The sequence below is a fragment of the Notolepis coatsorum genome (genome assembly GCF_963971535.1).
Source record: "Notolepis coatsorum genome assembly, chromosome: 17".
In the NCBI taxonomy this organism is placed as follows: Eukaryota; Metazoa; Chordata; class Actinopteri; order Aulopiformes; family Paralepididae; genus Notolepis; species Notolepis coatsorum.
The window spans coordinates 35335745-35362486 of NC_140181.1; the positions used below are offsets into that span (position 1 = coordinate 35335745).

At 46.8% G+C, this 26742-nt stretch overlaps 1 protein-coding gene across 1 annotated transcript in view; it reads right to left on the bottom strand.

Annotated features, from left to right (window-relative positions):
* Positions 1–3680: 3680 nt before the first annotated feature.
* The window catches only part of elk1 (ETS transcription factor ELK1), a 76131-nt gene continuing 53069 nt past the window's right edge, over positions 3681–26742 (bottom strand). The window contains exons 10-11 of the mRNA XM_084333413.1: positions 25763–25864; positions 3681–6345 (exon numbers count right to left, since the gene is read on the bottom strand). Of these exons, the coding sequence (XP_084189539.1) occupies positions 6247–6345; positions 25763–25864 (201 nt within the window). The 3' untranslated portion in view covers positions 3681–6246. The remainder of the gene's footprint in view (positions 6346–25762; positions 25865–26742) is intronic.

Here is a 26742-nt window from a genome sequence, read left to right on the forward strand (position 1 = left end):
ATAAAATAAAAAAACGTTTTTTTAAAATTTTTAAAATTTTTTAAAAAAATTTTTAAATCATCTCGCAGCCCACCCGTGGCTGCTCGCGGCCCACCTTTGGGTCGCGACCCCGACTTTGGGAACCACTGCTCTAGAGGGGCCGAGGCAGAGAAGGCTGACATGATTGGCAGACGTCATGAAAGGTGCGGGGGCACACTCACAGGCAGATGGGGCCAAGCCCGGCCTACCCCGAGAGTTGACTCCGCTACCAACACACCAGGAAACCAACCACCACCTTGGTTCTAACATGAGGCGGTTGTTCCTATAACCCCCCAAGAAAAAAACTCCAAAACACAACTGCGGGTATACACTGGCTATACAGCAGTACAAGTGTTTCAGTTTTCAAGAAGGGGTTAACCCAGGCCAACAGGTCGACAAACTAATTCGGACCTGGGCCCGGCGGACCAGGACGTACACAGGGATGCCAGAGGGGTTCTACAAGAACCACCTCGACAGCCCCCTCCCAGCCCCACCAAGCAGGAGAAGAGGGGCGAAAAAAGAATGGAGAAGGACCAGGCTCCTTAGCACAGCGCAAGGTACAACACAATATGGACCAAGCAACAGTGAGGGATAACACGCAGTAACATAACCACAAACACCTCCATAACATCAAACCCTGCAACGCCCGGGCCGACCCGGCATTTTCCCCCCGAAAAAGCACAAGTACCTCAGGGTACCAGAACAGCAGATCTGCCCCCCGGCGGACAACGGGTTAACCGACCTGGTCCGGCGCGCCCAGAACCAGTCCCGTGTCCTAATCACGCCGCCATTCCCAGTCCCAGGAGGGGGGTAGGTACGCGTGTCGATCCAAAACATCACAGAGGCCGCCACCCAGACGGTCAGAACACAAAGCACCGTGCCCGGTGGCCCACCCCAAGGGCGTGAGACCCCTCTACCAATGCTTCGATCTATTCCGTTATCATCCCCCAGAGATGAACGAGAATTCGTTGAGACAAGCCTAGTACACTAGTGCTCGGAAGAGACAAACTCCATCCCAGTTGCCCCATAAAAAACGCAGTTTCAATGATGAGCAACCAAGGCGCGCAAGCCCATGCGTGGTTCCTATCAGAACATATCAATGGTAATTCTAAAAAGAACCCAGATATCGTTCCTCCAAGCCGCCTGGGAGAACGACAAGAAGCCGCTCTTTTTACAGAAAAAATATGGACATGGGTCCCATATGACGCGGCCAAGGGAAAACAACACCCCGTCAACCTGCTCCATAATAGAGGGGACGGGGAACCCCCAGAGAGACTTCCCACGTGAGCAACAAATTGAAAAATGTATGTAACATTGAGCCATGTGACCAAAAGCTCAAGACACATATATACAGAGCGCAGCAGAACTCTTGAGTTCCTATGCACCGCAACACCAACTTGACAACAACAGAGGTCCACATATGGAGCCTGGAAAGAACTCACGTAAGTCGCCAACCAATAGAAACGCGCCCAGTGACGTACTCTATGGCGGGGGGAATCCCATGCCTCAACCGACCAAAAGGCGAGGAATCAGGGAACTCCCTACCCCCCGCCCCCTCTCCCTACCCCGTGCCGTGCTGACCAATCAGTGCGGCAGGGAACCTGAAGGACAGAAGGCCCAACCCCCTGACCAATCAGAAAAGAGGGAAGGAGGGGTTTATCAGTTCACCCCCTCATGACCCCACACCCCGGATACGACAGAAAACAAGCAACAAAATCAGCGGTGATACCTATGTAGCCAGCATGCTAAAATGGAGAAGCGTATATCCTACCAGGATAAGCTAACCCAATGCACGCTAGTCACAGACGACGACGATCCCTACCGTCACCTCCGGGCGTGGGTCGGCTGGCTGCGGCGGACGAGGCACCCTCTCCACTCCTGGCCTTCTTGGGCGAAGGCCCAGCAGCGGCGGCGGCGGTGGCAACGGTCACGGACCTCCGACGACGTGGCCTCCGTCAAACATCACAGGCGGCATCGGGTGGGAGGAAATGGGGCTGCAGCACAGCTCGCTCCTCCTCCATGTCTCTGCATCCAGCCGTCATCTGCTGCATAGCAGACCCGAAGAGCCCAGCCTCGGAGAGGGGGGCCGTGAGCAGGGGAAGCCTCTTCTGCTCCGGCACCCTCGCTTGCTCCAGCCAAAGGTGGCGCTGGGTCAGAGTGGCCAGGGCGCGTCCCTTCCCGGCGGCGATTCCCTGCAGCTGTACCAGGTGCAGGATGGCTCCAGCCGCCTGGGCGTGTAGGAACTGATGGTGATCGTCCAACACCGACCCGCCCGCCATCATCCCCGACATGAAGCGTGCCAGCTGCGCGATGTTGGACGTCGCAGCCAGGCTCTGTGTCGCGGCGATGAATGACTGGTCACTCCAGTTGGCCAACTGCCTAGCCGATTTCCCATGGGGAACCGGCTTCCGCAACGGCTCCCACACCACCTCGGGACAAAGAATAGACGCCATCGTGCTATCAAGCCGAGGCACCCCTTCCTTTAATCCCTGGACCAAACCCGCCACCCGCGTGACTGGCACATAGGCGGGGGTAAGGCCAGTGATGCGGGAGATTACCTGTCCCTGACGCACGTAGGCCTCCATTGAGGGGAAGAATGGGCAGACAACGCCCGTCTCCCTCACAGGACGACGTTGCCAGAGATGACCTATCAAGTCATCAGGGACAGGTGCAGGCAGTGGCTGCTGCAACGCCACGCCATTAGCGGCTGTGGCGGCCGCCATGAGCTCCGGGAACAAGGCATGCAATTCCCCATGCGCACCTCCCTCCACGCAGCCCGCGTCCCTCACGTACGGGAGGCTGCCATGTGTGGCGCCACCATCCGACGTAGTTGATAGCTGGGCACCCCGTCTCTGAGTCGGAGGTTCTAACCCAACACCGGATGACGAGGGACCCCAAGGAGACATATCACCCCCTGCCACACCCTGAGGGGGAGAGTGATACGTCTCCAACGGGGCGTCAAACAAGAGCGCTCCCGCTCCCTCCATAAAATCCTCCGTTTCCATCGGACAAGGAGACCGAGCAGGAGCACCCTCGTCTGGCTCCAGCAACTCCCCAAAGCCAGGCCGTTCGCCCCTGCAGCTCACCATCTTACGACGGGAGCGAGTAGAGGCGAAGAGCTTGCGTCTCAGATCCTCCGCCACCAGAGGAGCCGTCGCCCTATCGGCCGACCGTCCACTGGCGGGGGAACCAGAGCTGGAACTAGGCCATCTCACGGGAGACGGCCTTGGCTCAACAGCCCCTCGGAGAGGCAAACTTCCCACCGGACGCCGCTCGGGTGCGTCTGACTGCCACGACCGTGGAGTCAGAGCAGCCCCACGACGCACGGGGCAATGGAAAATCGCTGGTGAAGGGTGATGTTGTGAACGCTCGAACCCTCCGATGAAGACATTATAGCTTAGCCTTTTCTCTTAAACTTGTGAGAGAAAGAAAAATAAAATAATGTCTATGCAGCTCCTCTTCAAACACTTTACACTAAACTCGAGTGGTGTATACAGACACTCGCCGTGGTGAAAGTAAGGAAGGAGCTGTTAGTATGGCCACACCCCTGCTTATGTAGAGGAGCGGATGGGGGTGTGGCCAGGCGAATAGGTGTATAAAGGTGCATGTGGAGATTTATTCAGTGTTTATACTGACGTAGGGATGTATTCCAGAAGGACGCAAAGCGGTAGCTATACGATCTATAACCACACCGGGAATGAACACAGGAAGTGAAACATCAGTTATTGATCATAAAAGATCATAAAGAATTGCTGATTAGGAATCACCTGGTAAAAGGAATGTGATAATTTCCTCCATGAGGCTAAACCACAATAAAAAAAAAAATTATAGATTTTTTATGAAACATTAAAACTGTTTCCATCTCCTTGTTTGCAGACAGTGTTTCAACGTTTCTTGTCCAGAAGAATCAAGTCCCAGCTGGAGATTTTTATTCTTTCTTTTCCTTGAGTTTTCTTTTTTGGCTGCATCTTAAAACCGATGATGTCAAAACACACTGTCCTCCGAGCCTGTACAGGTTTAGAAAATATACAATGTTTATACATACCGTACATGTATAGAAAACGACTTGGCTTTGTAAAAGATCTGACGGTAAATGAAGCCATGATGTCCCGCTCAGGTCAAAATACTGAGCGACCGTAAAACACATGTAAATCATCTCCTCTCCTCTGTGATTGGTCAGTTTAAAACACCTGTAAATCATCTCCTCTACTTTGTGATTGGTCAGTTTAAACTGCTGCAGAGAAAATCAGTCCACTGCCAGGCAGTTCTATAAAAAGGGGAATGGTGTTTCACAATGACCAATAAAAGAGGAGTGGTGGGGCCTCAGATGACCAATAGGATCAGTAAGACCAAGATTCAATTGGACCTGCCCAGGTTCATCTGTAAAGTGAGTCCTGTAAATGTTAAATTTACAAAACTAATGTTTCTGATTGGCTAATCCCAACATGGGCACGCTGACAGCAAAAGGCCCGTCTGGCAATAAATTCAAAATCTACACAGATACAGTCAGTCCAACATTACAGTCAAGAGCCATGAGGTTCACAATCAAGATCGCTAACAGAATAACAACAGGCAAAAGAACATCGAGGAACCTAGTCATAGAGACACACTGAAAACATACAGCCTGTCAAACTACCCAGACAAAAGGGAACAAAAAATAAATAACAGAAATATATATATTTAAAATGTTAAAAAAGACAACAAGAGAATTAAAAGATTCCAAGGAGTCAAGTTGACTCCATCTCTTGGTGTGGTGTACTGTACATCCAAGTAGCTTCCATGGCTAGGCTAGTTAGCATTTAGCCACTAGCCAGCATCTCCTGTATCCATAGGGGAGCTAACATAGCTAGGATAGTTAGCGTTTAGCCCCGCGCCAAACTGTACATTTTACTGTGGATGAATTTCATGTGGCTAGTTGCCGTTTAGCCCCTTGCTAACATGCCCTTGTATCCGTGTGGCTCAGCTAGGCCAGTTAGCATTGGCTAGTTAGCATCTCCCCATAGTGTGAATCCTTAAGAAGGGCTGAAAGATTTCCATTCCTCAAACAGCCAATTCCTCAAGCAGCCAATCAGGCTGGTACTTCGGAATGATAGTCGAGTGCCAGTAACCATACTGCGCACAGAAACACAGACAAAAACGGTTCTGGATGATTCCTCATTTTACCTCTACGTTTAGGCGCACTCTCATCATCATTAGGGCACTACTGAGGTCCTGGACTGTCGAGACTTGGAACTTGGAGCCTGCTGAGAAGGTGTGGTACTTGGAAGGACAGGAAGGACTCGTCAAGTTTAATGAAACATTCATGTAGTTCCCATCACCACGCAGAGACACAGTGGAGTGTAATCTTCAGCTTTCAAAGTTCTGCAACATGGTTTCTGTCCGTCTCTCTCTAGTGCAAGGGGTGTCGGTTCATCCCAGGGGAGAGAGAGTATGTCGGTGGGTCGGGCAGAGAGAGGGAGAGATGATGAAGAGGAAATAGATAATAGTCTAACCCCAGGAAGATTAGCTGCCACCATTGTGGTACCTCCATCAGCCTCTATTGAGATTATATACTGGGTGAGGAGCCAAGGTCTGGATGCTTGCAGGCTAGTAGTAGCTAAGATCTGAATAATTCTATCACCTCAGGTTAGCAGGATAGTTGTAGCTAAGATCATTCTATCACCTCAGGTTAGCAGGATAGTAGTAGCTAAGATCTGGATCATTCTATCACCTCAGGTTAGCAGGATAGTAGTAGCTAAGATCTGGATCATTCTATCACCTCAGGTTAGCAGGATAGTAGTACCTAAGATCTGAATCATTCTATCACCTCAGGTTAGCAGGATAGTTTACATTCTAGCTCTAGTCAGTGAAGGGGCACCGTGGCAGCATAGCGGGCTAAGGCGCGCAGCGTATACTGGAGATTCACAGGTTTGAATTCAAATCATGGCCTTTGTTACACGTCAAGCCCATTCTCATCGTTCCCTTCTCTCTTCACTCCATGATGTCTAGTGTAGCAGAAGTACGTTCCGGCTAATCTGTAAAACCTTCTGATCAGTGAGGAAAAACAAACCAGTCTCTGAAAATAGTAGCCACAAGTTAGCGGCAGGCTAATTTCCACGTTTCTATCGCCATCTCCGATAAGAGTCTCTTTCCAGGGCTGTGTCCTTCATCCTCTAGCCCTCCAGAAGGGTAAGGGGTCCCTGCAGCGACATTATGCCCAGGATGTTGGTCTGCAGCCAGGCAAGGAGCTCAGGGCTTCTGGGGCCCCGGCGAGAGAACCACAGGTGTGGAGAGACCGTCCACACTCAACGCTGGGATATGGATCTGGTTACTGCCGTTGGTAGGGAACTAGAGAGAGAGAGAGAGATAGAAAGAGGGGCAGAGAAAATAATATAAAAACATATTAAAAGTTCTTAGTCAATGTGCTACAAACTCCTGTTTACATACTGATATATCTACAGGAAATAACAGAGATCTACAAGTAATAACATATATCTACAGGTAATAATAACTGATATCTACGACAGTGGCTCGGGAGGTAGAGCAGTCGTCTGGTAATCTGGAGGTTCCCAGTTCAATTCCCGCTCCTCCCGGGCAGCGTGTCGAAGTGTCCTTGAGCAAGACACTTAACCCCTAATTGCTCCTGATGAGCAGGTTGGCACCTCTGCCGTCTGTGTGTGAATGTGTGAGTGAATGGGTAAAATGTGAGGAACAAATTGTAAAGCGCTTTGGATGAAAGCTGATATCTACATAATAATAGTAATAGTCAGATAACTTTCCAAACGTATCACTGCATAACTTCTGATGTTAAGTTAACAATTATCAGTATGTATTAGGGATGCAACAATACTAAAATGGGACGATACAGATTGTGTACTGTGACGATAGTATTGTTCAATACCTTTATTTTGAAAAGGGACCCAAGTCTGACTTTTATTTCGAAACTGAACCAGGAAGCAACAACGTTTCTGCTGGTTGATGACTTTACTACAGTGTTAATAACAACCAACCCTGCGGCAGGTTAGCAGAAGAGGAGGATAATAATCACAGAACAGCAAGAAATTTAAAGAAAGTTCAAGTTGAAGTTGAAGTTTCAAGTTTCTTTACTTAGTTGTCATACAGAAATACAGGATACTTTTGTATGAAATGTTTCTTTCTGTTTTGCTCCTGAGAGTGTGCAAGGTAAAAATAAATAATTATAAAAAGTATAATAAGTATAAAATAGAAAGTCAAGTACTTAATAGCGTTTACTCTCCCAACCAGTGACAATGGGAGGGTCTTCCAAAAATCTATATTCTGTTTCAACTGTTTTATTTTCTATTTCCAATTCTCTTCAAGTAGGAGTTCAGGTTTTTTAGTAACGATTACACCTAGGTAAGTAAATCCATCTTTGGTAATCTTAAAGGGGACAGAGTTCAATGAGGAGCTATCCTTATTTAATTGTACTGGCATTCATTTGCTTTTATCCCAACTAATTTGAAAACCTGAAAGAGAGCCAAAATAATGAAACAATTCCATAATTGGAGGAAGGGACTCCTGTGGGTTAGATACATATAACAAAATGTCGTCTGCAAGACACTTAACCCACAATGTCTCCCGATGAGCAGGTTGGCACCTTGCATGGTTGCCTCCGCCTGTGTGTGAATGTGTGAGTGAATGTGAGGAACTGTAAAGTGCTTTGGATAACCATTTGGATTTACCATTAGAAGCTACAAGACACTCGCTAGCAGCTAAGCTATAGCAGTAAAGAAGACGTCAACATTTTATGAAGAGATGATTGCACTCAGAAATATATCACAGGATTTAATTGCTCATCTGTTACAATATATTTTTGTCCATCCGGCCTTCATCAGTGTGTACAGTCAAGTCAACAAACCTTGGATGCTAACGTGAAAGCTAGTTAGCAATGAGGTTTTAGCAACCAAACAACAAACTGCACATTGATCCAGACAGGACTTTTATTGGGATGATCTCTACGGAAATAGTGAAACATCATGACATGACATCCTCAATCTTTCTACTTTGACCTGACCCGCCGTGGTCATACAAGTAACATTACAGTATTCAGTCGGAGGTGTACACGTGTGGAGTTGTTTAGCTTGGTTATGACTCGATAAGATATGATTTGTCATGTGCCTGTGCCAGTCTCTACAAACACTGTGAAGGCTACATTGTGGGCGAATGTAGGCCTACAGTGTGTATTGTTTGTGTGTGGCTGGCATCCAGGCTAGTAAATGGACTACATTTATATAGCACTTTTATCCAATTTATGACTCACCCATTCACACACCGACGGGGGAGGCAACCATGCAAGGTGCAAACCTGCTCATCGGGAGCAGTTAGGGGTTAAGTGTTTTGCTCAAGGTCACTTCGACACGCTCCCAGGAGGAATAGTTAAAGTCGTCTAATTTATCTTTGTGAAATACTCCCCTGAAGGACAGGACCTTGTTGTTGTAGTATGCTCATTGGCCAGTAGATGGCAGTAACAGCATCATGTCAACAGAGAGAGCATGGACTGTCAGATGCCAGTAATACTCAATGATGGGCCTCATTCACCAACAGACTTAAGACAAAAGATGACAATAATTTGTCCTAGCTCCACTTAACCTCTTAAGCCCGGAGCGCTATTTTCTGAAAATCCGCCTAAAATAAGTAAATGGAAGATTGCTCCACTTCTACAAGGTCCATTTGCATGTTCTTGGTATCTAGGGACATCTATGGACCTCAGTGAATGTATTCCCAGTGTCAGACATATTGTGTCTATTACTAGGCTTGCTTAAATTGTGATGAAACAAAAGGAGAATATGAATTATGATTTTTCTTTGTATCTTTGACAGTGAATAACACCATGCAAAAAATTACCAGACATAAGAAACTGCCACTGAGCTCGTTCAGTACCTTCTTGAGATCACGTGTACAAAAAGTCTAAGGAAATGAATAAAGGGAAGATGATTAAACAGAAGGTTTTGTAGATACAGTACTGAATTCTGCCATCCGGACCCAATTTGAAATATTATTATTATAGAATATAGAATATGAGGCCTATAAATTACCTTATTATAGCCAACTTGCACACTATGGACCGGGCCAAATCTATTCTTTCCAATGGCAGAGTTAAATTTGGATTTAGTATCACCAGGCGTGCATGAAGAACAGAGAATGAAATCTACTGTATGTACAGTAGGTTTTTTATTCTTGCGACAGCTCCGCCATTTTTAAACTGATTTCAAATTGGATGGTTGCTAAATGTTCACAATAGGGGAGACAAACTAACTGCGCTCCAATATATGCCAATAATGTTCAGTTTTGTGGTATATAATCCAGAGTAATAAGAGAAATTAAAAAGATTCATACACTAGTCATTAGCTTGAAGGCAGCTAGAAGCCGTTGGGAAGTGTAGTTTAAAAAAATTCCAACGCTCATTGAAAGCTCTGGATGTCCTCTTCTCAAAATGACTATAATCGTCATCATTCAGCGACGGCCGCTAATTCGAAATGGCGGATCCCCGCGATCAAAACAACACATTTCAAAAACTAAAATCTCACTAATAACACTTTAACCTATTGGTAAACAAACGTATTGCTGAAAATATACACTATGACTGCTGTTGTGACATGGTTAGGATGTTTACTCTTGAATACGTTTGAAAAAAAAACTATAATTATGTCAGACAGTCTAGAGAGACTGATTTATGATGTGATGTAATTTGCGGTCCGGTACCGGGCGATTTTGGGATTCACGAACGGGGATTCGCTCTTAAATAAGAGCAGGATTTAGGAGCGCTGAAGAGCAGTCGTAAGTCGGACAGACTGGTGTGCACCGTGTTCTTAACTCATTGAACGCCACGCTGTTTTCCCATCTCTACTCAATGGCGCCAGCGTTATTGACCATTTTAGCGATGTTTGCGGACCCATCGTGTGTTCTGTATTATAGCTATGGAGACAATAGTATGGCTCATTTGACAGGCATTGTTTATAGTCCAACACTGACTAACCAGTTCATTTCTACATACTTTAGTTTGTGCGCTATTCCATGCTAAACATCGCTCAACATATTTTTTCCTAGATTGCGAGATATGACGTGTTATATGCATTATGCCCAAATCGTTCGGGTTGCTTGCCTGAAACTCCAAATATTTCCAAATCAAAGGTATATACCATATATATATGTGTGTCTTCACAAAATCATCAAGGGGAGGGGGGTCGTTTTACCTCGAAACTGTGATCGTTACCAAAAGCATGTTTTAGGTCCGGTAAAATACGACACTGTGATCGGTACAAAAGCATGTTTTAGGTTAAAAAAATACCAGCAGGTTACCTAAAATAGACCTTACCTCAGTCAGAAGGTACTCAAAAATGAATAAATCCCAGTCGTCCCATCGTGATCGCAATTACTCGTGTATATTGGGCATGGCTATCATACGGGAAACAATAGCTTTGAGGCAATAAAATCTCAGACCGATTGCTCTGTCCTGATTCCCTCTGAGGGGGAGGAGTTCTTGCAGACACTCCCCACACTAAACTATCCCAGTTCAAAAGGTAGGTGATACTGCCACCTGGCGGGATTCGATCGTCATTGCAATTTTTTTTATTTTTAAATTATCTTTTTTCCCCTCCTTTTTTCCGATTTTTCTCCCATCTCACTGTTAGTCGTTATGCCAATTCCCAACCCCCTTCCTGGTTGTTGCGCACTTTCCCCTACTGTTGGTCCGAGAGGCCGGAGACTGTCACATGCTTTCCTCCGACGCATGTGCAGCTAGCCGGCAGCCAGCCAGCAGATTCTCACCGGGAGTGTAACGTGTGGAAGGTCGCACTACCTCTCTCCAGATCCTACCCTTGCTGAGCAGGCGCCCCGACCGAACTGTAGGGGTCGCTGTCCACAACGCCCAGGACCCACCCACGGCTCCCCTCCCCCTAACTCAGCCAAACGAGTTAGTATAGCGATCAGCCCGAGCCAAGGCAATGCTGACTCTCCGGGAGTCGAGACCGCAGCCTCTTGCATTGGTGACGAGCACAATCTCCGCTACGCCACCTGACCGCCCGTCATTGCAATTTTAACGTAGGCAGCGGTGCAAGGGAGATACAGGGAGGTCCACGCGAGTGTTTAGAATGGGGATCAAAGGAAAAATATCAAAGGATCTAAACCCGAGAAATGTCTGGTATGGCGCTCAACCGTTGGCGACGAAACCCGAGAAATGTCGGGTATGGCGCAGAAAGAGTTAAGAGCTTTATTATGGGAGGAATCATGGTGATTACGTTCATGTCAACTCTACAGATATCCTTGGAATTAAATAATCATAATAATAAATACGACAATATGTGTATGATAAAAAATTACGTTTTACATTTACAGTCATGCCTCAAGAGGCATCGTGATGTCTGTAAATAAATATAAGCACTACACCAACACTGCAAATGACAGTGGATAAATAAATAAGAACTAAACCTAATCGCGTGGATATAGCTATAGTGGAATAGACTGTATTAATATTCCATATTTATACCGTCTTGTTGCGTGCTCCTGGCCACCTGTTCAGCGCACACACACACGCACACTTTATAGCCTACGTGTGTAATGAATGAACAGTAGGCTTATATTATTCTAATGACTTGTTTCATTAGGAGATAGTAGATACTGTATGCGCTGCCCTATAGTAGTACGTACAGTACGTACAGCATGCCATCTTAAGGCCGACCACAGAGACTCAGCATGGCATGTCCGCAGTTGTTTGAGGTTTCAGTCAAGTGTACCACCGCTTACCAATTTCCTACATTTCTCATGCCAGTTTACTACATTTAATGCAGGTCGATGTCAACCAACACGCTGAGCAGCCTTTTGTGTGACACGGGTGCGCGACGCCTCTGTGGAGTCTGGTCCGCTCACGCCCGTCTCTGTGGCGGCCTTAAGATGTCACGCTAAGATGTGTACTGTACATACTAATATAGGGCAGCGCATACAGTATCTACTATCTCCCAATGAACCGAGTCATGATACTGTTCATTCATTACGCACGTAGACTATACAGTGTGTGTGTGCGCGCGCTGCAGCGGCAGGTGGCCAGGAGCATGCAACAAGATGGTATAAATATGGAATATTAATAGTCTATTCCACTATATAGCTATAGTGTGCTGTATTATGAGAATACATTTGAATCTGATCAAATTTTGATCCTTCGGAAAGCGCTTCAGCTCTACCTGTTGAATACCGGGATCAGCTCATGCAATGCAGACTCTTGTTTTGCACACGGCCCTCACATTATAATGAGCTGGAGGGGCGTGTCTGTATGCAAATGAAGTAAACGAGAACACGCAACCAGGGTTCGCAGCTGTGATAATTTGGCAAGTTAAGACAACCTCTCCACTCGTTGGTGAATCAGGGGGTAATTGTCGTCTGTGTTCTCTTTCGACCTTCCAAGGAGGTTGTCGTAAGAAAAATCTTAAGACAATGTTGGTGAATGAGGTCCATTGACCAGACGTGAAAAATTGCCACTGAGCTCATTCAGCACCTTCTTGAGATAAAGTGTACAAAAAATCTAAGCAAATGAATAAAGGGCAGATGATTTACAGGGGGTTTTGTAGATACAGTACTGAATTTTGCCATGCAGACACATGCAATTTGGAATATAGAATATAGAATATCAGGCCTATAAATGACCTTAATATGGCCAAGTTGCACATCTATGGATCGGGCCAAATCTCCCCTTTCCAATGGCAGAGTTCAATCTGGATTTAGTACCACCAGGCGCCCCTGACAGGGCAGCAAAATCAGGGAATGAAATCTACTGTAAGTAGTTACTTTTTCATAATGTATGTAAATAATGTACATAAATAGCTCCGCCATTTTTCATCACATTGCAACAATTGTTTTTTTGCTAGATGTTCACAGAAAGGTAAAGAAACAAACTATGTTCTATTCATAAGGCAATAACGTTCAGGTTTGTTCGACCCGTGATATATGATCCCGAAAATAACTTCAAAATTAAATAAAATCACGCTGGAAGTCAGATGATTGACAGGGGCTAGCGTGAGCTGGAAGTGTAGTTTTATGAAATTCGAAAGCCCTGGGTCTCTTCTTTCAAAATACTACACACACGTATGCCAGCTTCCTTTATTTCCATCTAATTCATCAGGTTTCCGCTGTGATGCGCTGAGATATTTATCAACTCTCTACACAGAAGCCACGGTTCGGTACGTACCTCGGTTTTGGGGTCACGGTTCGGTACGAGTTCGGTGCAACAGGAAAAAAAATATTTAGAATGATTATTATATATTTATAATAATTATTATTATTAAATATAATAATATTTTATTAAGTTCCACCTAGGCTTGCTGTGGTAGTCAGTCAGTGATAACGGTGTCATTCTTGTGTTCAGGAATCCACTTGAGTAAATGAATTGCCTAGTGCACTGGGCGCCAAACCCGAGATATCTCGGGTTTTAATCGTTATTTCTTTTATTCGCTATTGCCATTCATAATTCATCGGGGCAGCCTGTGCATACTGTTCTGAATGTGTCTGAGCTGGCAGACGGTCAATACCGCCCTCTAACGCCTTCGGCCGCTATTGCACTCCATTTGAAACTATGTAGTTTGTTTTCTGGGCCGAGCTGAGGCGTGCGGGCAGGGTTTAAATACTCCGGCAGGACAAGTGCTTACAACGATGCATCAACTAGCCCCCCCCCCCCCCCCCCCCTCGTTCATATAAGGTAAGGACACTATATATCCAATCTTGCGTTGATCCGATATTTTTTTCTCCCATGATCGAAGCTGTCTGTGTGGACTGTGTGTGTGTGTGTGTGTGTGTACCGTTGGTCACATCACAGCACGCAGGGGGCGCTACAAGCCCCCTTTCATGGGTGCATGAGGAGACATAATAACAATAATCTAGCGTTGATTTCAGGAAGATTCGATAATCAGGCGAAAAATTACAACGTGATAACTGGATTTCACTAAAGGGCTATTTTCGCGTCTTTTCCTGTGATTACTCAGAATCACCCAAACTATACTCTTATTCACCACGGTTGTAACGTTCTGGGTTCCCTGCTTAGGAACCCAGCTGTCATTCTGGAATGTTGTCACCTGGTGGTTGGTATTTGCATTTTGGTTGTCACGCCCCCATTCCTGTTGTCCAGTGGATTGAAACTCTCCACTGTTGCTGTCACTGTGCTGTCAATTTGCTGTCACTGTTAATTGATTGGAATGTTGGGTTTGTGACTACTTATTCACTCTCTGTTCCCTTGTCTTGTTGTCGAGGCTTCAGAAATCCGTTCGTGTGGGAAGGAGCTGGTCAGAGGTTGCTGAGCCACTCGCTGTGCACTTATATTACGTTTTGCTCTGTTTCTCTGTTGACGCCCGGCTACTTTCCTGGCTTTCGCTGCTCTGTGTATTTTAATAAAGACACATCCTTAGAAAGAGCTACCTATCTCCGTGGTCTCCTCCACCATTGGACTCACTACCACTCACCCGCATACGTAACAACGGTATAAAATGGAAAAAATTTACAGATGAAAAAACTATATATATATTTTTTTGCATGTTGACCAGAAGGAACTCACTGACAATCGACAGCGTTATTAGATCCATAGCTATATATTTTCATATAGTTTAAGCACTCGCAAACATGGCATTCTCTCCATTCAACAAAGCGCTGGCACGCAACGGCACACTGCCCATAGCGCCCTCTGGCGTCCAGTGTGTTAAGGGGTTAACCCATTGAAACCGGGAAACACATTTGTGTGTATATACAGCGCCATACAGGTCCCTAATGGTTTGATTACTATTTCCCGTTTCATGCCAAGGAAAATATATTGTTTCATGTTTATCACACCTTGTTCGGAGGCACGTTGAATGTCCATTCTATATGCTGTAAACTTTAATTAATTTGATTTAAGACAGCCCCTTCTCAATCTAACACCAATTCCTCCTCACGCACAGAGACAGAGGGTGTGTGTATGTGTGTGTGTGGGAGGTCTTCTAGCTCTGGCTTGTCGTTTGCGTTCGCCATACTATGAGGCTATGCTAAATGATAGGTAATCTCTCAGTGGTGTGCGTGGGCTGAACGAACAACATCCGGCCCTTTGCGCAAGGGGGGAACTTGGAGTTTGAAATTAAGTTCTGCACGTGACATTCCATTCGTTCCGTACACAGCACATACTGAACCGAAAGTCCCGTACCGAAATGGTTCGGTACAAATACATGTACCGTTACTGGGACCTCTATTTTTACTTCTTTTTACATGCTACTTTATTTTATTTCATACTTATCTTGTCTAGCAGTCTCTGGAGCGTAACAGTAAGAAGCATTTTGTATAAAAGTATTCTGTACTTCTGTATGACAACTATAAAGAAACTTGAGAAACTTGAACACCCCTAATCGATACTAATAAAAGTATTGAATAGTTTTTAACAGCTGGGTATCATGATACTTTTCTAGTATCTGTGTATCGTGCAACCCTAAATACCAGTACATCACTCTCTGCAATTGAGACTATTCGTCACAAACTGTGTCTGAGGAAGGCACGCAGCATTGTCACGGACACCTCTCACCCCAATCATGGACTGTTTGCCCTCCTTCCCTCTGGGAGGCGCTACCAGAATCTTCATGCCAAGTCAAGCAAACTCAGGAACAGCTTCTTCCCCTCAGCTGTCATCTCTCTACAGCCCCCACACCCAATACCATATAAATTCTGAACTCCATTGCCTACACTCTAGGCCAGTGGTCACCAACCTCTTTGAAACTAAGAGCTACTTCAGGGGTAGCTCTCTCTGAGCAGTACGAAGGGCTACTTGTTTGATACAAACTTCCTGAATAACAAATTTGCACAGATCACCTTTTAACCCTCTAAGCCTACATGAAAATACATACAAATGTGAAAATAGTAATACATATATTTTGGTGTTGCCTTCATATTTGGACCAGTATCTCCCTGCAATTTACGCACACGCACACACACACACACACACAAAAAGGCCCCTCCATCATATAGCTCTCCTCCTTTTCTGTTGTGGGCTCCTATTAATGTCCCTCTCTGCATCTTATCGAAATAGCATAGTTACACACATGAATCATTCCAGCTGCACAATAAATTATATAGTTGTCAGACCACTTCAAACCATAGCTTCAAGTCCATCAAATCCTTCACTATGATTGTCATCATCACTGGGGCAGCATTATGGCTATATGAGTCCTTTTCATTTATATTTTCTGGATCATCCAAGTTGAGAAACAATAGGAATTGTCCATTGATTCTCCCAGCCCACATGACTATTTCTAGCATTTCCATTGGCTATAGTGACAGACATAGATATATGATAGATACAGCAGATTACAGCAGATTACATGCAGTCTGCATTCTAAGAGAAAATTGCCAATCTAGATATTTCTAAATGCTATGCTTTACTTCAGCATGTGGGCGACGGAGATTGTTAAAATTTTGACAGAGATTTCAGATACAATTTAAAGCAAGTCTTTATCACAAACAGTTACAAAGATATTTCATGTTCAAAAAGAACAAAATTTTTTTTTAATGTAGCTCCATGGTTAGAACATGCCTTGCGGTCGACTCACGTGGTCCCTGCAGGCGACCAGGTGCCCGCAGGCACCGTGTTGGCAACCTCGGCTCTATACTGTACAAACTCTCAACTCTGTTACCTATAAGCTATTTATACCTACCTACTGCTTTCTACAACTGCCTTACACTGTAATCATAACTACCTATCTCATACTATAGTCTACCCATATAACTCTGTATGATAGCATGTACAATAAAGCTCATTTTACTGTATATATATATATTTACCATTTATATATTTGTCTACATCTGTCTGTATATATCTGCATATAATCATTTTTAAATAACTGTATATATTATATCTATATATATTTCTTACCTACTGTAACTGAGGGGTACAATTCCCTGACTGTATTAATAAGTATGGTATCATTAAACCACTACTGCTTTATGTACATTACTACTGGCCATACAGTACACAGGTATATGAGATGAACACCTCCACAATGACACGGTTCCACAACAAATCTTGGTTAGAAGAATATTTATTATTATAGCAACGGTAGGTTACAGAATGATAACTATGAATTGCGCTTGTAAGGCGAAGAATGTGCATGAATAGGTCAAGAGCGTAAGTCCATTAGAATATTACGCAGGAGATAATGAATACCACCTGTATCATAGGAATTATATATAGTACACTAGTAGGTCCGCTGGAGATACTAAAGGGGTCCCTCCGGTTGTAAGCCAGCAGGGGGAGGAATGTTCGAATGCAAAAGTCTGGATCACTGAGGAATCAATAAGCTCCAGCTACGGGAGGCGGTACATTACTCCCTTGATCGGCAGACGAAAGCAGCAGCTATAATCCAAGTATGCGTGCAGCATAGGTGAAAGCCAGCCAGCCTCTCCTAGAGACGGGCTCGAGTGATGTTCCTCACGGGTAAATCCCACACAGTAGTGGGTGTAGACGATTCTCCTCCGCTCCAACAGCCACAGGACCAAAGCAATAATCCAGTCGGAAAAGGCTCTGCATTCACCGGTGTAGATTCTCCGGTGCGCGGTACTTCACATTAACTAGGTCGAACTTGACGTTATTCCACTAAGCTCTGACACTTTACTGTCCTATTCGCACGCGGTTATAAGTGCTCTATTTAGATGCACGGTTGCTCACTTCACTTGGTCGTTGACTCGTGATGAAGGCTTTACGTTTGAGGGTAACACGTTTCTAGGTTAACTTGACTTTAGGCTAAGTGCTGCTGTATCCACCTGCAACGTATTTATACGTACGGTGAATAATCTAGTGCCAACCTTATTTCTGTCTCGTATTCTTGCGCAGAGCCGGTCATGTCCAGGCATGTCTTTGGCGGTGACTTTGAACTAGACATTGGGGGGTATGGCCGTGGCGCCTAGGGGATCGCTTCCAATAGGAGAACGAAATATTATGGTCTGTACTAGGTAAAAGGGATATTCCGTGTATATGTACAAAGAATATACAAAGGATATCAAACGATATACAAATATTATACATGGGATCTCAGGCAATAAATATATATATTCGGTTTAATCTGACCCTTTGTAACAGCCGCCTCCTAATTAGTCCGCACCTAATTAGATAAGCAGAGACAGATTAACCGCACTGTCCACTACTCAATGTCCGTTGTGAGGAGTAGGGCAATTCACAAAGTCAGTGGGTCATGGTCGTCATTAAGAGAGTCGGGGAGCCTTGGCGACTCGATCAGCCTCGCCACGGGTCGGGTGTATGTCCGCCCCTGGACGAGCACTTCTGCCGCTCTGACCTTTCCGTCGGCACCAGTGATCACTTTGCTTACGCGGCCGGCCGGCCACGCAGCTCGGGGTAGTGACTGGTCTATGATCACGACGACTGTGTCCACTTTTAAGTTGTCCCCGTCTTTGACCCGCTTCTGACGGGCTGGAAGGGATGGTAGGGGGGTTAGGAGGAAGCAGGCCTGAGACTGCTTTGATCTGTGCTTGGCTGCGCCTCCACCTCCTCCGTCTGTTTCTCTTGTTTGCTCTGTACCCCGTCTGAGGAGGGGCCGGTTCCGGCCGCCCCATCAAGGAGTCGCTTGGGGTGCTGGGTTCGAGGTCAGCTACGTCTGGAGCGCAGCTGAGGGGGGTGGAGTTCCGAACTCCCTCTTGTGCCCACGGTTCTCTCACAGGCCTCTCGCTTAATGTCAATAGTCTCTCATCGGGCTGTACGAGGGAGTGGCCGGTGTCGCTCGCCTTTGTGTGTAGGCAGCGTGTAGACGTGGGTTGACTGTCAAGTCCGTAGAGGGGGCCCTGGAGCGTCCACCCCAGTCGGGTCTGAACCGCGACTGGGCATCCTTTGGGTCCGATGTGGGCCGCCTCAATTGGGAGAATGAGGTCCGCGTGGTCGGAGCCGATGAGCAGGGTCGGTGTGGCGCCGTCGATAAGCGGTATAGGTAGTTGACGTAGGTGCACATACTTCGCCATCAGCTGTGGGATGGGGTAGGTGTACTGGGACAGGCCTATGTCGTGGCTGGTGAAGACGTTGGTAATACTATACTGCTTCTCGGGCTGGTCCACCGCTGCTATCTTGAAGGAGACCTTTTCACCCTTTATGGTCTTCTGGTCCCTTCTGATGGTGCGTATTGTCATGGTACCTTTGGCACCCCGCAGGCCCAACTGGGCTGCGGCGGAAGCGAGGAGGAGAGTCTTTTCAGACCCATCGTCCAGGACGGCGTAAGTGTCCAGGACCTTGTCCTCGTAGCTCAGGAGCACTCTGACCACTTTCATGAGCACTCGGGGGGTCCCGCTATGCTGGTCAATGTGGAGCACTCCTGTTGGTCGGTTGCTTTGGATCGTCTGGGGTGGTGCCGACTCGCGGTCGTCCGAGTAGCACCGTGACTCCCAGTGTCTGCTGTAGCAGTCGGGACAGTAGGGAGCGGTCTGGTGGATCTTTGGTACTGGTGCCACCGCCTCGGCCTGGTACATTACCGTGACGGGCCCACTTTGTTGTCCTGGCAGACGCCTGTTGATGTCATGCAGGACCTCCAAGTGGGCGCCGCCGCACCTGCTGCACTTCTTCAAGCGGCACTCAGCTGCCATATGGCTGCGCGCGTAGCGGAAGCAGCGGCGGTGGTCCTTGATCCACTGACTCACCTCGTCCGTGGTCAGCTTCCCGAAAGTGTCGCATTGATACAGCCGATGTTCCCCTTCACAGTACTGGCATTCAATCTTCCACTCCTCTTTTGTCGAGGGGGTGTTGTGGTTCTTGTGCTGCGGTACTGATTCGGCTTGGTGCATAACGGTCACCGACCGGCGGTTATCATTTGATCCCCGAGGTCCATCTCTTGGGCTTGGTCCACTCCATACGAACGTGTCCAGTCGTAGGCTGCTGACCTCCCTGGCGAGGAACTCAGACAGGTCTAGGAGGGATGCCTCTGGGCCGTTGGGGTCGCGGTTGTCTCTCTGCCGCCGAAAACGCTCTTGTCGGGCGGGAGGGAGCTTCTCTAGTATCCTCTCTACATTAGAGTTAGCGTACAGTTCGTATATCCCTTTTTCCTTTTGGGACCCCAGCATCCCTACCAGGGACTGTACCTTGATAGAGAGGTCATCTAATGCTCTGTTGTCTCTGGCTGGGGGGAGACGGTCGATGTCTCTTATCTCTTGTATCACGTAGTCCCATATGCGTCCATAACGTTGGTCGAGGGCTACTAGAGCCGCGGTGTATGGGGTAGTAGAGTTGGAATATGCCAGCGCTATATTGTGCGCTCTGGGCACCTTCAGGTGCTTGAGTAGGATAGCATACTTGTACGTTTCATCTGGTACATCGGACATCATTGTCTCTAAGCACATTCGTAGCTCTGTGTACTGTGCTCGGTTCTCGTGTGTGAAGTCCGGGAACGTCGGTGTGCCAAGGTACGATGCCATGGATGGCTGGCACATCGGTGAGCGTTGGGGGAGAGGCCTCCTGGGCGAGTCTCCCCGTACGTGTCGTCGTGGGCTGGTACTTGGTGGGTACCAGGGGTCGGGTACCCAGGTGCTGTTCCTCGGTGCTGACGGTGCGTCAAACTCACCCGTGAGTTGAGTCGGGGTTTGTAGCGCAGTGCCTCGGGGCTGACGTCTGGGCTGTACTTGGCCTCCTGGTCCAGAGTACGTTGCTGCTGGTCGGGGGTGTACTGGGCCTCCTGGTCCAGAGTACGTTGCTGCTGGTCGGCTTGACATTCCTCCTCTTCCTCTTCCTCTTCCTCTGCTAGGTCCTGGAGTCTTCTGTTCAGTCTCTCGGCGTGGTCCGGTTCTTCCCGGTTGCTGGGTCTCGTATGGACCGGCCGGGGAGGGGGTTCGGAGACGTGGACAGGATCCTCCTGTTGGCGGGGTCCCGGGTCGCTTGGTCGGGTAGGGGAATGTGTCCTAGACCCTTGTCGTGATGATCTCCGGGAGCTCCGTGCGGAGAGAGGGGGTGTCGCCATGGCAATCAATTTGTCCATCATCTGCGCCTGCAGCCGGTCGCGCTCTGCTTCGCGCTGGGCATGGGCGGCGTCGCGCTCTGCTTCGCGGTGGGCATTGGCGGCGTCGCGCTGTGCATTGGCGCTGGCATGGGCGGCGTCGCGCTGTGCATTGGCGGCGTCGCGCTGTGCATTGGCGCTGGCATGGGCGGCGTGGAGCTGTGCATTTGCGGCGTCGCGCTGTGCATTGGCGGCGGCGTGCTGTGCATCGGCGCGGCTTCTTTCAATGTTCTCTTCCGTCTGAAGGCGTCTGGTCTCCAGTCTTATGCGGTCGTCTTCACTCCTTTGTTGCGCCTGGAAGCGCTCTCGCTCGGTTGCAGAATGTTCGCGTTCACGGAGGGCTTGCGCTTGGAGTTGCGCGTGAAGGCGCTCTCGTTGGTCTGCAGCTTGTTCGCGCTCGCTCGTCTGTTGCGCTTGAAGTCGATCGCGTTCGGTGGAGGCTGCCAGGGTGGCGATGAGTGCCTGCGCCAGCATCTTGTCCGCTTCGCTGGGGGAAGACACAGGCGGAGGTGATCGGCTTCTGGCAGTGCTCGTTGGGGATCCGTTCTCCTGTCGCGCTCCGAGGAGGTCCATCTCCTGGGTGTGCGTCTCTTCTGGTAGTGGGTCGGGTTCCGTCCCTGGAGCGCTTTCTCTATCCTGGAGCTCTCCGGGGACTGTCTCGTTGACGTTGGCGGGGGGTAAAGTCATGTCATGTCCCTCCTGGTCCCCCTCGTGAGCTTGGTCAGTTACGTTAGAACCCACTAGGGTCTCTACTGGCGGGGTCGCCTGGTCGGTAGGGTTTGACACTTTTACTATCCGCTTTACTTATTTTATCCGTATTTAACGTCTGTATAAAGCTAGGTAGTAGACTGGCAGCGTAGTCCTCTAGGTAACGAGGTGGCTGCCGTCTGCGCTCCGGGCGATCTAGCTTAGGAGAACCGTTTGTGCAGTGTTCATCATCGGCCATGTTAATATTAATATTATATTAATATTACGCTAATTACCCTCCGGCTCGAAGGACCAATTGTAACTGAGGGGTACAATTCCCTGACTGTATTAATAAGTATGGTATCATTAAACCACTACTGCTTTATGTACATTACTACTGGCCATACAGTACACAGGTATATGAGATGAACACCTCCACAATGACACGGTTCCACAACAAATCTTGGTTAGAAGAATATTTATTATTATAGCAACGGTAGGTTACAGAATGATAACTATGAATTGCGCTTGTAAGGCGAAGAATGTGCATGAATAGGTCAAGAGCGTAAGTCCATTAGAATATTACGCAGGAGATAATGAATACCACCTGTATCATAGGAATTATATATAGTACACTAGTAGGTCCGCTGGAGATACTAAAGGGGTCCCTCCGGTTGTAAGCCAGCAGGGGGAGGAATGTTCGAATGCAAAAGTCTGGATCACCGAGGAATCAATAAGCTCCAGCTACGGGAGGCGGTACATTACTCCCTTGATCGGCAGACGAAAGCAGCAGCTATAATCCAAGTATGCGTGCAGCATAGGTGAAAGCCAGCCAGCCTCTCCTAGAGACGGGCTCGAGTGATGTTCCTCACGGGTAAATCCCACACAGTAGTGGGTGTAGACGATTCTCCTCCGCTCCAACAGCCACAGGACCAAAGCAATAATCCAGTCGGAAAAGGCTCTGCATTCACCGGTGTAGATTCTCCGGTGCGCGGTACTTCACATTAACTAGGTCGAACTTGACGTTATTCCACTAAGCTCTGACACTTTACTGTCCTATTCGCACGCGGTTATAAGTGCTCTATTTAGATGCACGGTTGCTCACTTCACTTGGTCGTTGACTCGTGATGAAGGCTTTACGTTTGAGGGTAACACGTTTCTAGGTTAACTTGACTTTAGGCTAAGTGCTGCTGTATCCACCTGCGACGTATTTATACGTACGGTGAATAATCTAGTGCCAACCTTATTTCTGTCTCGTATTCTTGCGCAGAGCCGGTCATGTCCAGGCATGTCTTTGGCGGTGACTTTGAACTAGACATTGGGGGGTATGGCCGTGGCGCCTAGGGGATCGCTTCCAATAGGAGAACGAAATATTATGGTCTGTACTAGGTAAAAGGGATATTCCGTGTATATGTACAAAGAATATACAAAGGATATCAAACGATATACAAATATTATACATGGGATCTCAGGCAATAAATATATATATTCGGTTTAATCTGACCCTTTGTAACACCTACTCTTACTAGTTATACCGCTGGCCACTGGCCAGTATGACTTACTACCATAGTGTCTTTATACCTGTATCACTGTACATACATCTGATTAGCATTATTACTCAGTGGTACTCATTTATATATATACTCCAGTTTAATAACCTGTACATTGTATATTGCACATTACTGTTACATTTGCACTCTGGATGCCAAACTTATTTTCGTTGTGCTGTATGATGACAATACATTTTAATCTAATCTAATCTAATCTAATCTAATATAATCTAGTCTAATCTATTTTTTGTATTTTGGGGCTGTACTTTACAAGGTATATGTCAAACATTACACAGTTTGCACAGCAGAGGGGGCAATCAGCATTTAATTTAACAATAAATTAGCTTGATGTAATGTCACAATGTCAACTCAAATTATCATCCCCATATCGTATACTGAATTATATAAAATGATCAACTCCATATCGTATATTGATTTATATTGTGAGGTAAGGATACATGTTTAGTCCCATCCGTGCATGTGTGTGTGTGCGTGTGTGACTGGATTGTAGGATGAGAGAGGAAGGAGACAGATGGCCGTGATGTAAATGTTTGAGCCAGAACTCCAGGAGAGAGACACATAGAGAGATAGAGGAACAGAGAGAGAGAGAGAGAGATGTAGAGAGACAGAGAGAGAGAGAGAGACAGAGAGAGAGAGAGATAGAGGAGAGAGATAGAGAGGAGGGAGACAGAGGGAGATAGAAAGAGGGAGAGGGAGAGAGAGGGGGGGCTGAAAAAAGGCTGACACACAATATGGTACTACTATATAGGTAGAAGGAAGGTTCACTGTGTGTGTGTGTGTGTGTGTGTGTGTGTGTGTGTGTGTGTGTGTGTGTGTGTGTGTGTGTGTGTGTGTGTGTGTGTGTGTGTGTGTGTGTGTGTGTGTGTATGGAGTCAGAGTACACATTATCCTCCAGGTTCTATGTTCAGGTGGAACATAGAAGGAAGACCTCCTTCACTGGGAGGAAGACCACTTTCCCTAGGAGGAAGACGACCTTCACTAGGTCACTAGGAGGAAGACTACCTTCACTGGGAGGAAGACAACCTTCACTGGGAGGAAGACAACCTTCACTGGGAGGAAGACAACCTTCACTGGGAGGAAGACTACCTTCACTAGGAGGAAGACTACCTTCACTAGGAGGAAGACTACCTTCACTAGGAGGAAGACTACCTTCACTGGGAGGAAGACTACCTTCACTAGGAGGAAGACGACCTTCACTAGGAGGAAGACTACCTTCACTAGGAGGAAGACTACCTTCACTAGGAGGAAGACTACCTTCACTAGGAGGAAGACTACCTTCACTAGGAGGAAGACGACCTTCACTGGGAGGAAGACTACCTTCACTAGGAGGAAGACTACCTTCACTGGGAGGAAGACTACCTTCACTAGGAGGAAGACTACCTTCACTAGGAGGAAGACTACCTTCACTAGGAGGAAGACTACCTTCACTAGGAGGAAGACGACCTTCACTGGGAGGAAGACTACCTTCACTGGGAGGAAGACTACCTTCACTGGGAGGAAGACAACCTTCACTGGGAGGAAGACCACTTTCCCTAGGAGGAAGACTACCTTCACTAGGAGGAAGACTACCTTCACCAGGAGGAAGACTACCTTCACTGGGAGGAAGACTACCTTCACTAGGAGGAAGACTACCTTCACTAGGAGGAAGATGACCTTCACTGGGAGGAAGACGACCTTCACTGGGAGGAAGACGACCTTCACTGGGAGGAAGACGACCTTCACTGGGAGGAAGACGACCTTCACTGGGAGGAATACGACCTTCACTAGGAGGAAGACGACCTTCACTAGGAGGAAGACTACCTTCACTAGGAGGAAGACGACCTTCACTGGGAGGAAGACGACCTTCACTGGGAGGAAGACTACCTTCACTAGGAGGAAGACTACCTTCACTAGGAGGAAGACTACCTTCACTAGGAGGAAGACTACCTTCACTGGGAGGAAGACTACCTTCACTGGGAGGAAGACAACCTTCACTGGGAGGAAGACTACCTTCACTGGGAGGAAGACGACCTTCACTAGGAGGAAGACTACCTTCACTAGGAGGAAGACTACCTTCACTGGGAGGAAGACTACCTTCACTGGGAGGAAGACTACCTTCACTAGGAGGAAGACTACCTTCACTATAAGGAAGACTACCTTCACTAGGAGGAAGACTACCTTCACTATAAGGAAGACTACCTTCACTAGGAGGAAGACTACCTTCACTAGGAGGAAGACTACCTTCACTAGGAGGAAGACTACCTTCACTATAAGGAAGACTACCTTCACTAGGAGGAAGACTACCTTCACTAGGAGGAAGACTACCTGTCACAAAGACAACATTTAACCACTAATACTACATGAATCACAGGGACATTTCATTATGGATCTATAACTATCAAACAAAATTAATGCATGTGTACAAGGCAGGTTTATAGTTTTGTGATATGGGTGAGATTATGGGCATGATAAATCAGCTTTATATTTCTTTAGTGGACTATTCCTTTAAGTACTTGAGTAAAAATACTTAGTTACCTGGAAGGAGAATTTTGCCGGGGAGCGAGGAGCGATCGGACTGAGTGTGCTCCAGAAGTGAATGGTGGAAGGAAGGGGACTGGGAGTCAATAACACTGGAGTCTAGAGAGAGAGATAGAGAGAGAGAGAGAGAGAGAGAGAGAGAGAGAGAGAGACACACACACACACAAAGACAGATAGAGAGAGATAGAGAAACAGAGACAGAGAAAAAGAGAGACAGTGAAGAAAAGGGTGGAGAGAAATAAATAAATCAATTGAATGAATTATATTATATTACATATATTAGGGTTGCAAATTGTAAGCATGCATGCATTCTCACAACATGGCATATGAAACATATAGAAATGTAGAGGCCTCAACATATTAAAACTAGGGCTGGAACTTTATCGCATTCATTTCGATTCATTAACTACAGAAAGAATTAAAAGTTAAAAAAGATGTATGCATTTAATCGCATGATGATTTTTCTTTATTGTGTAAGAATGTTACCTTTCAAAGGAGACCAGACTCATGCATGTGCTAAGTATAAAGTATAATAAATCGCAAATAACTTTTTTTCTTAGTCTGGTTTGTTCATAAAAAAATTTAATAAGAGAAATTGAGATCAATCAAGAGTTTTTTTCCCCAATGGTCAACTGTTCTGGAATGTACTTGAAAGTACTGCGTTTTACTTTTACCTCGAAAGTGCTTGAGTTTACAAAAGGTCCTTTGCGCTATATATTATTCCTAAAATTGCTACACTTTGTTAAAAATTGCATTGATGGGGGGGCAGGTGGCGCACGGAGATTACGTTCGTCACCAACACCGGGAGACACTGGATTCGCCTGTTCGAATCCAGCTCCCGGCGTTGCTATCAGCTTGGCTGGCCTCTCACACTGATACAATTGGCTGTATCAGAGGGTGGGAAAGCTGAAGGGTGGGTCCTGGGCGTTGTGGACAGCGACCCCTACAGTTCGGTCGGGGCGCCTGCTCAGCAAGGG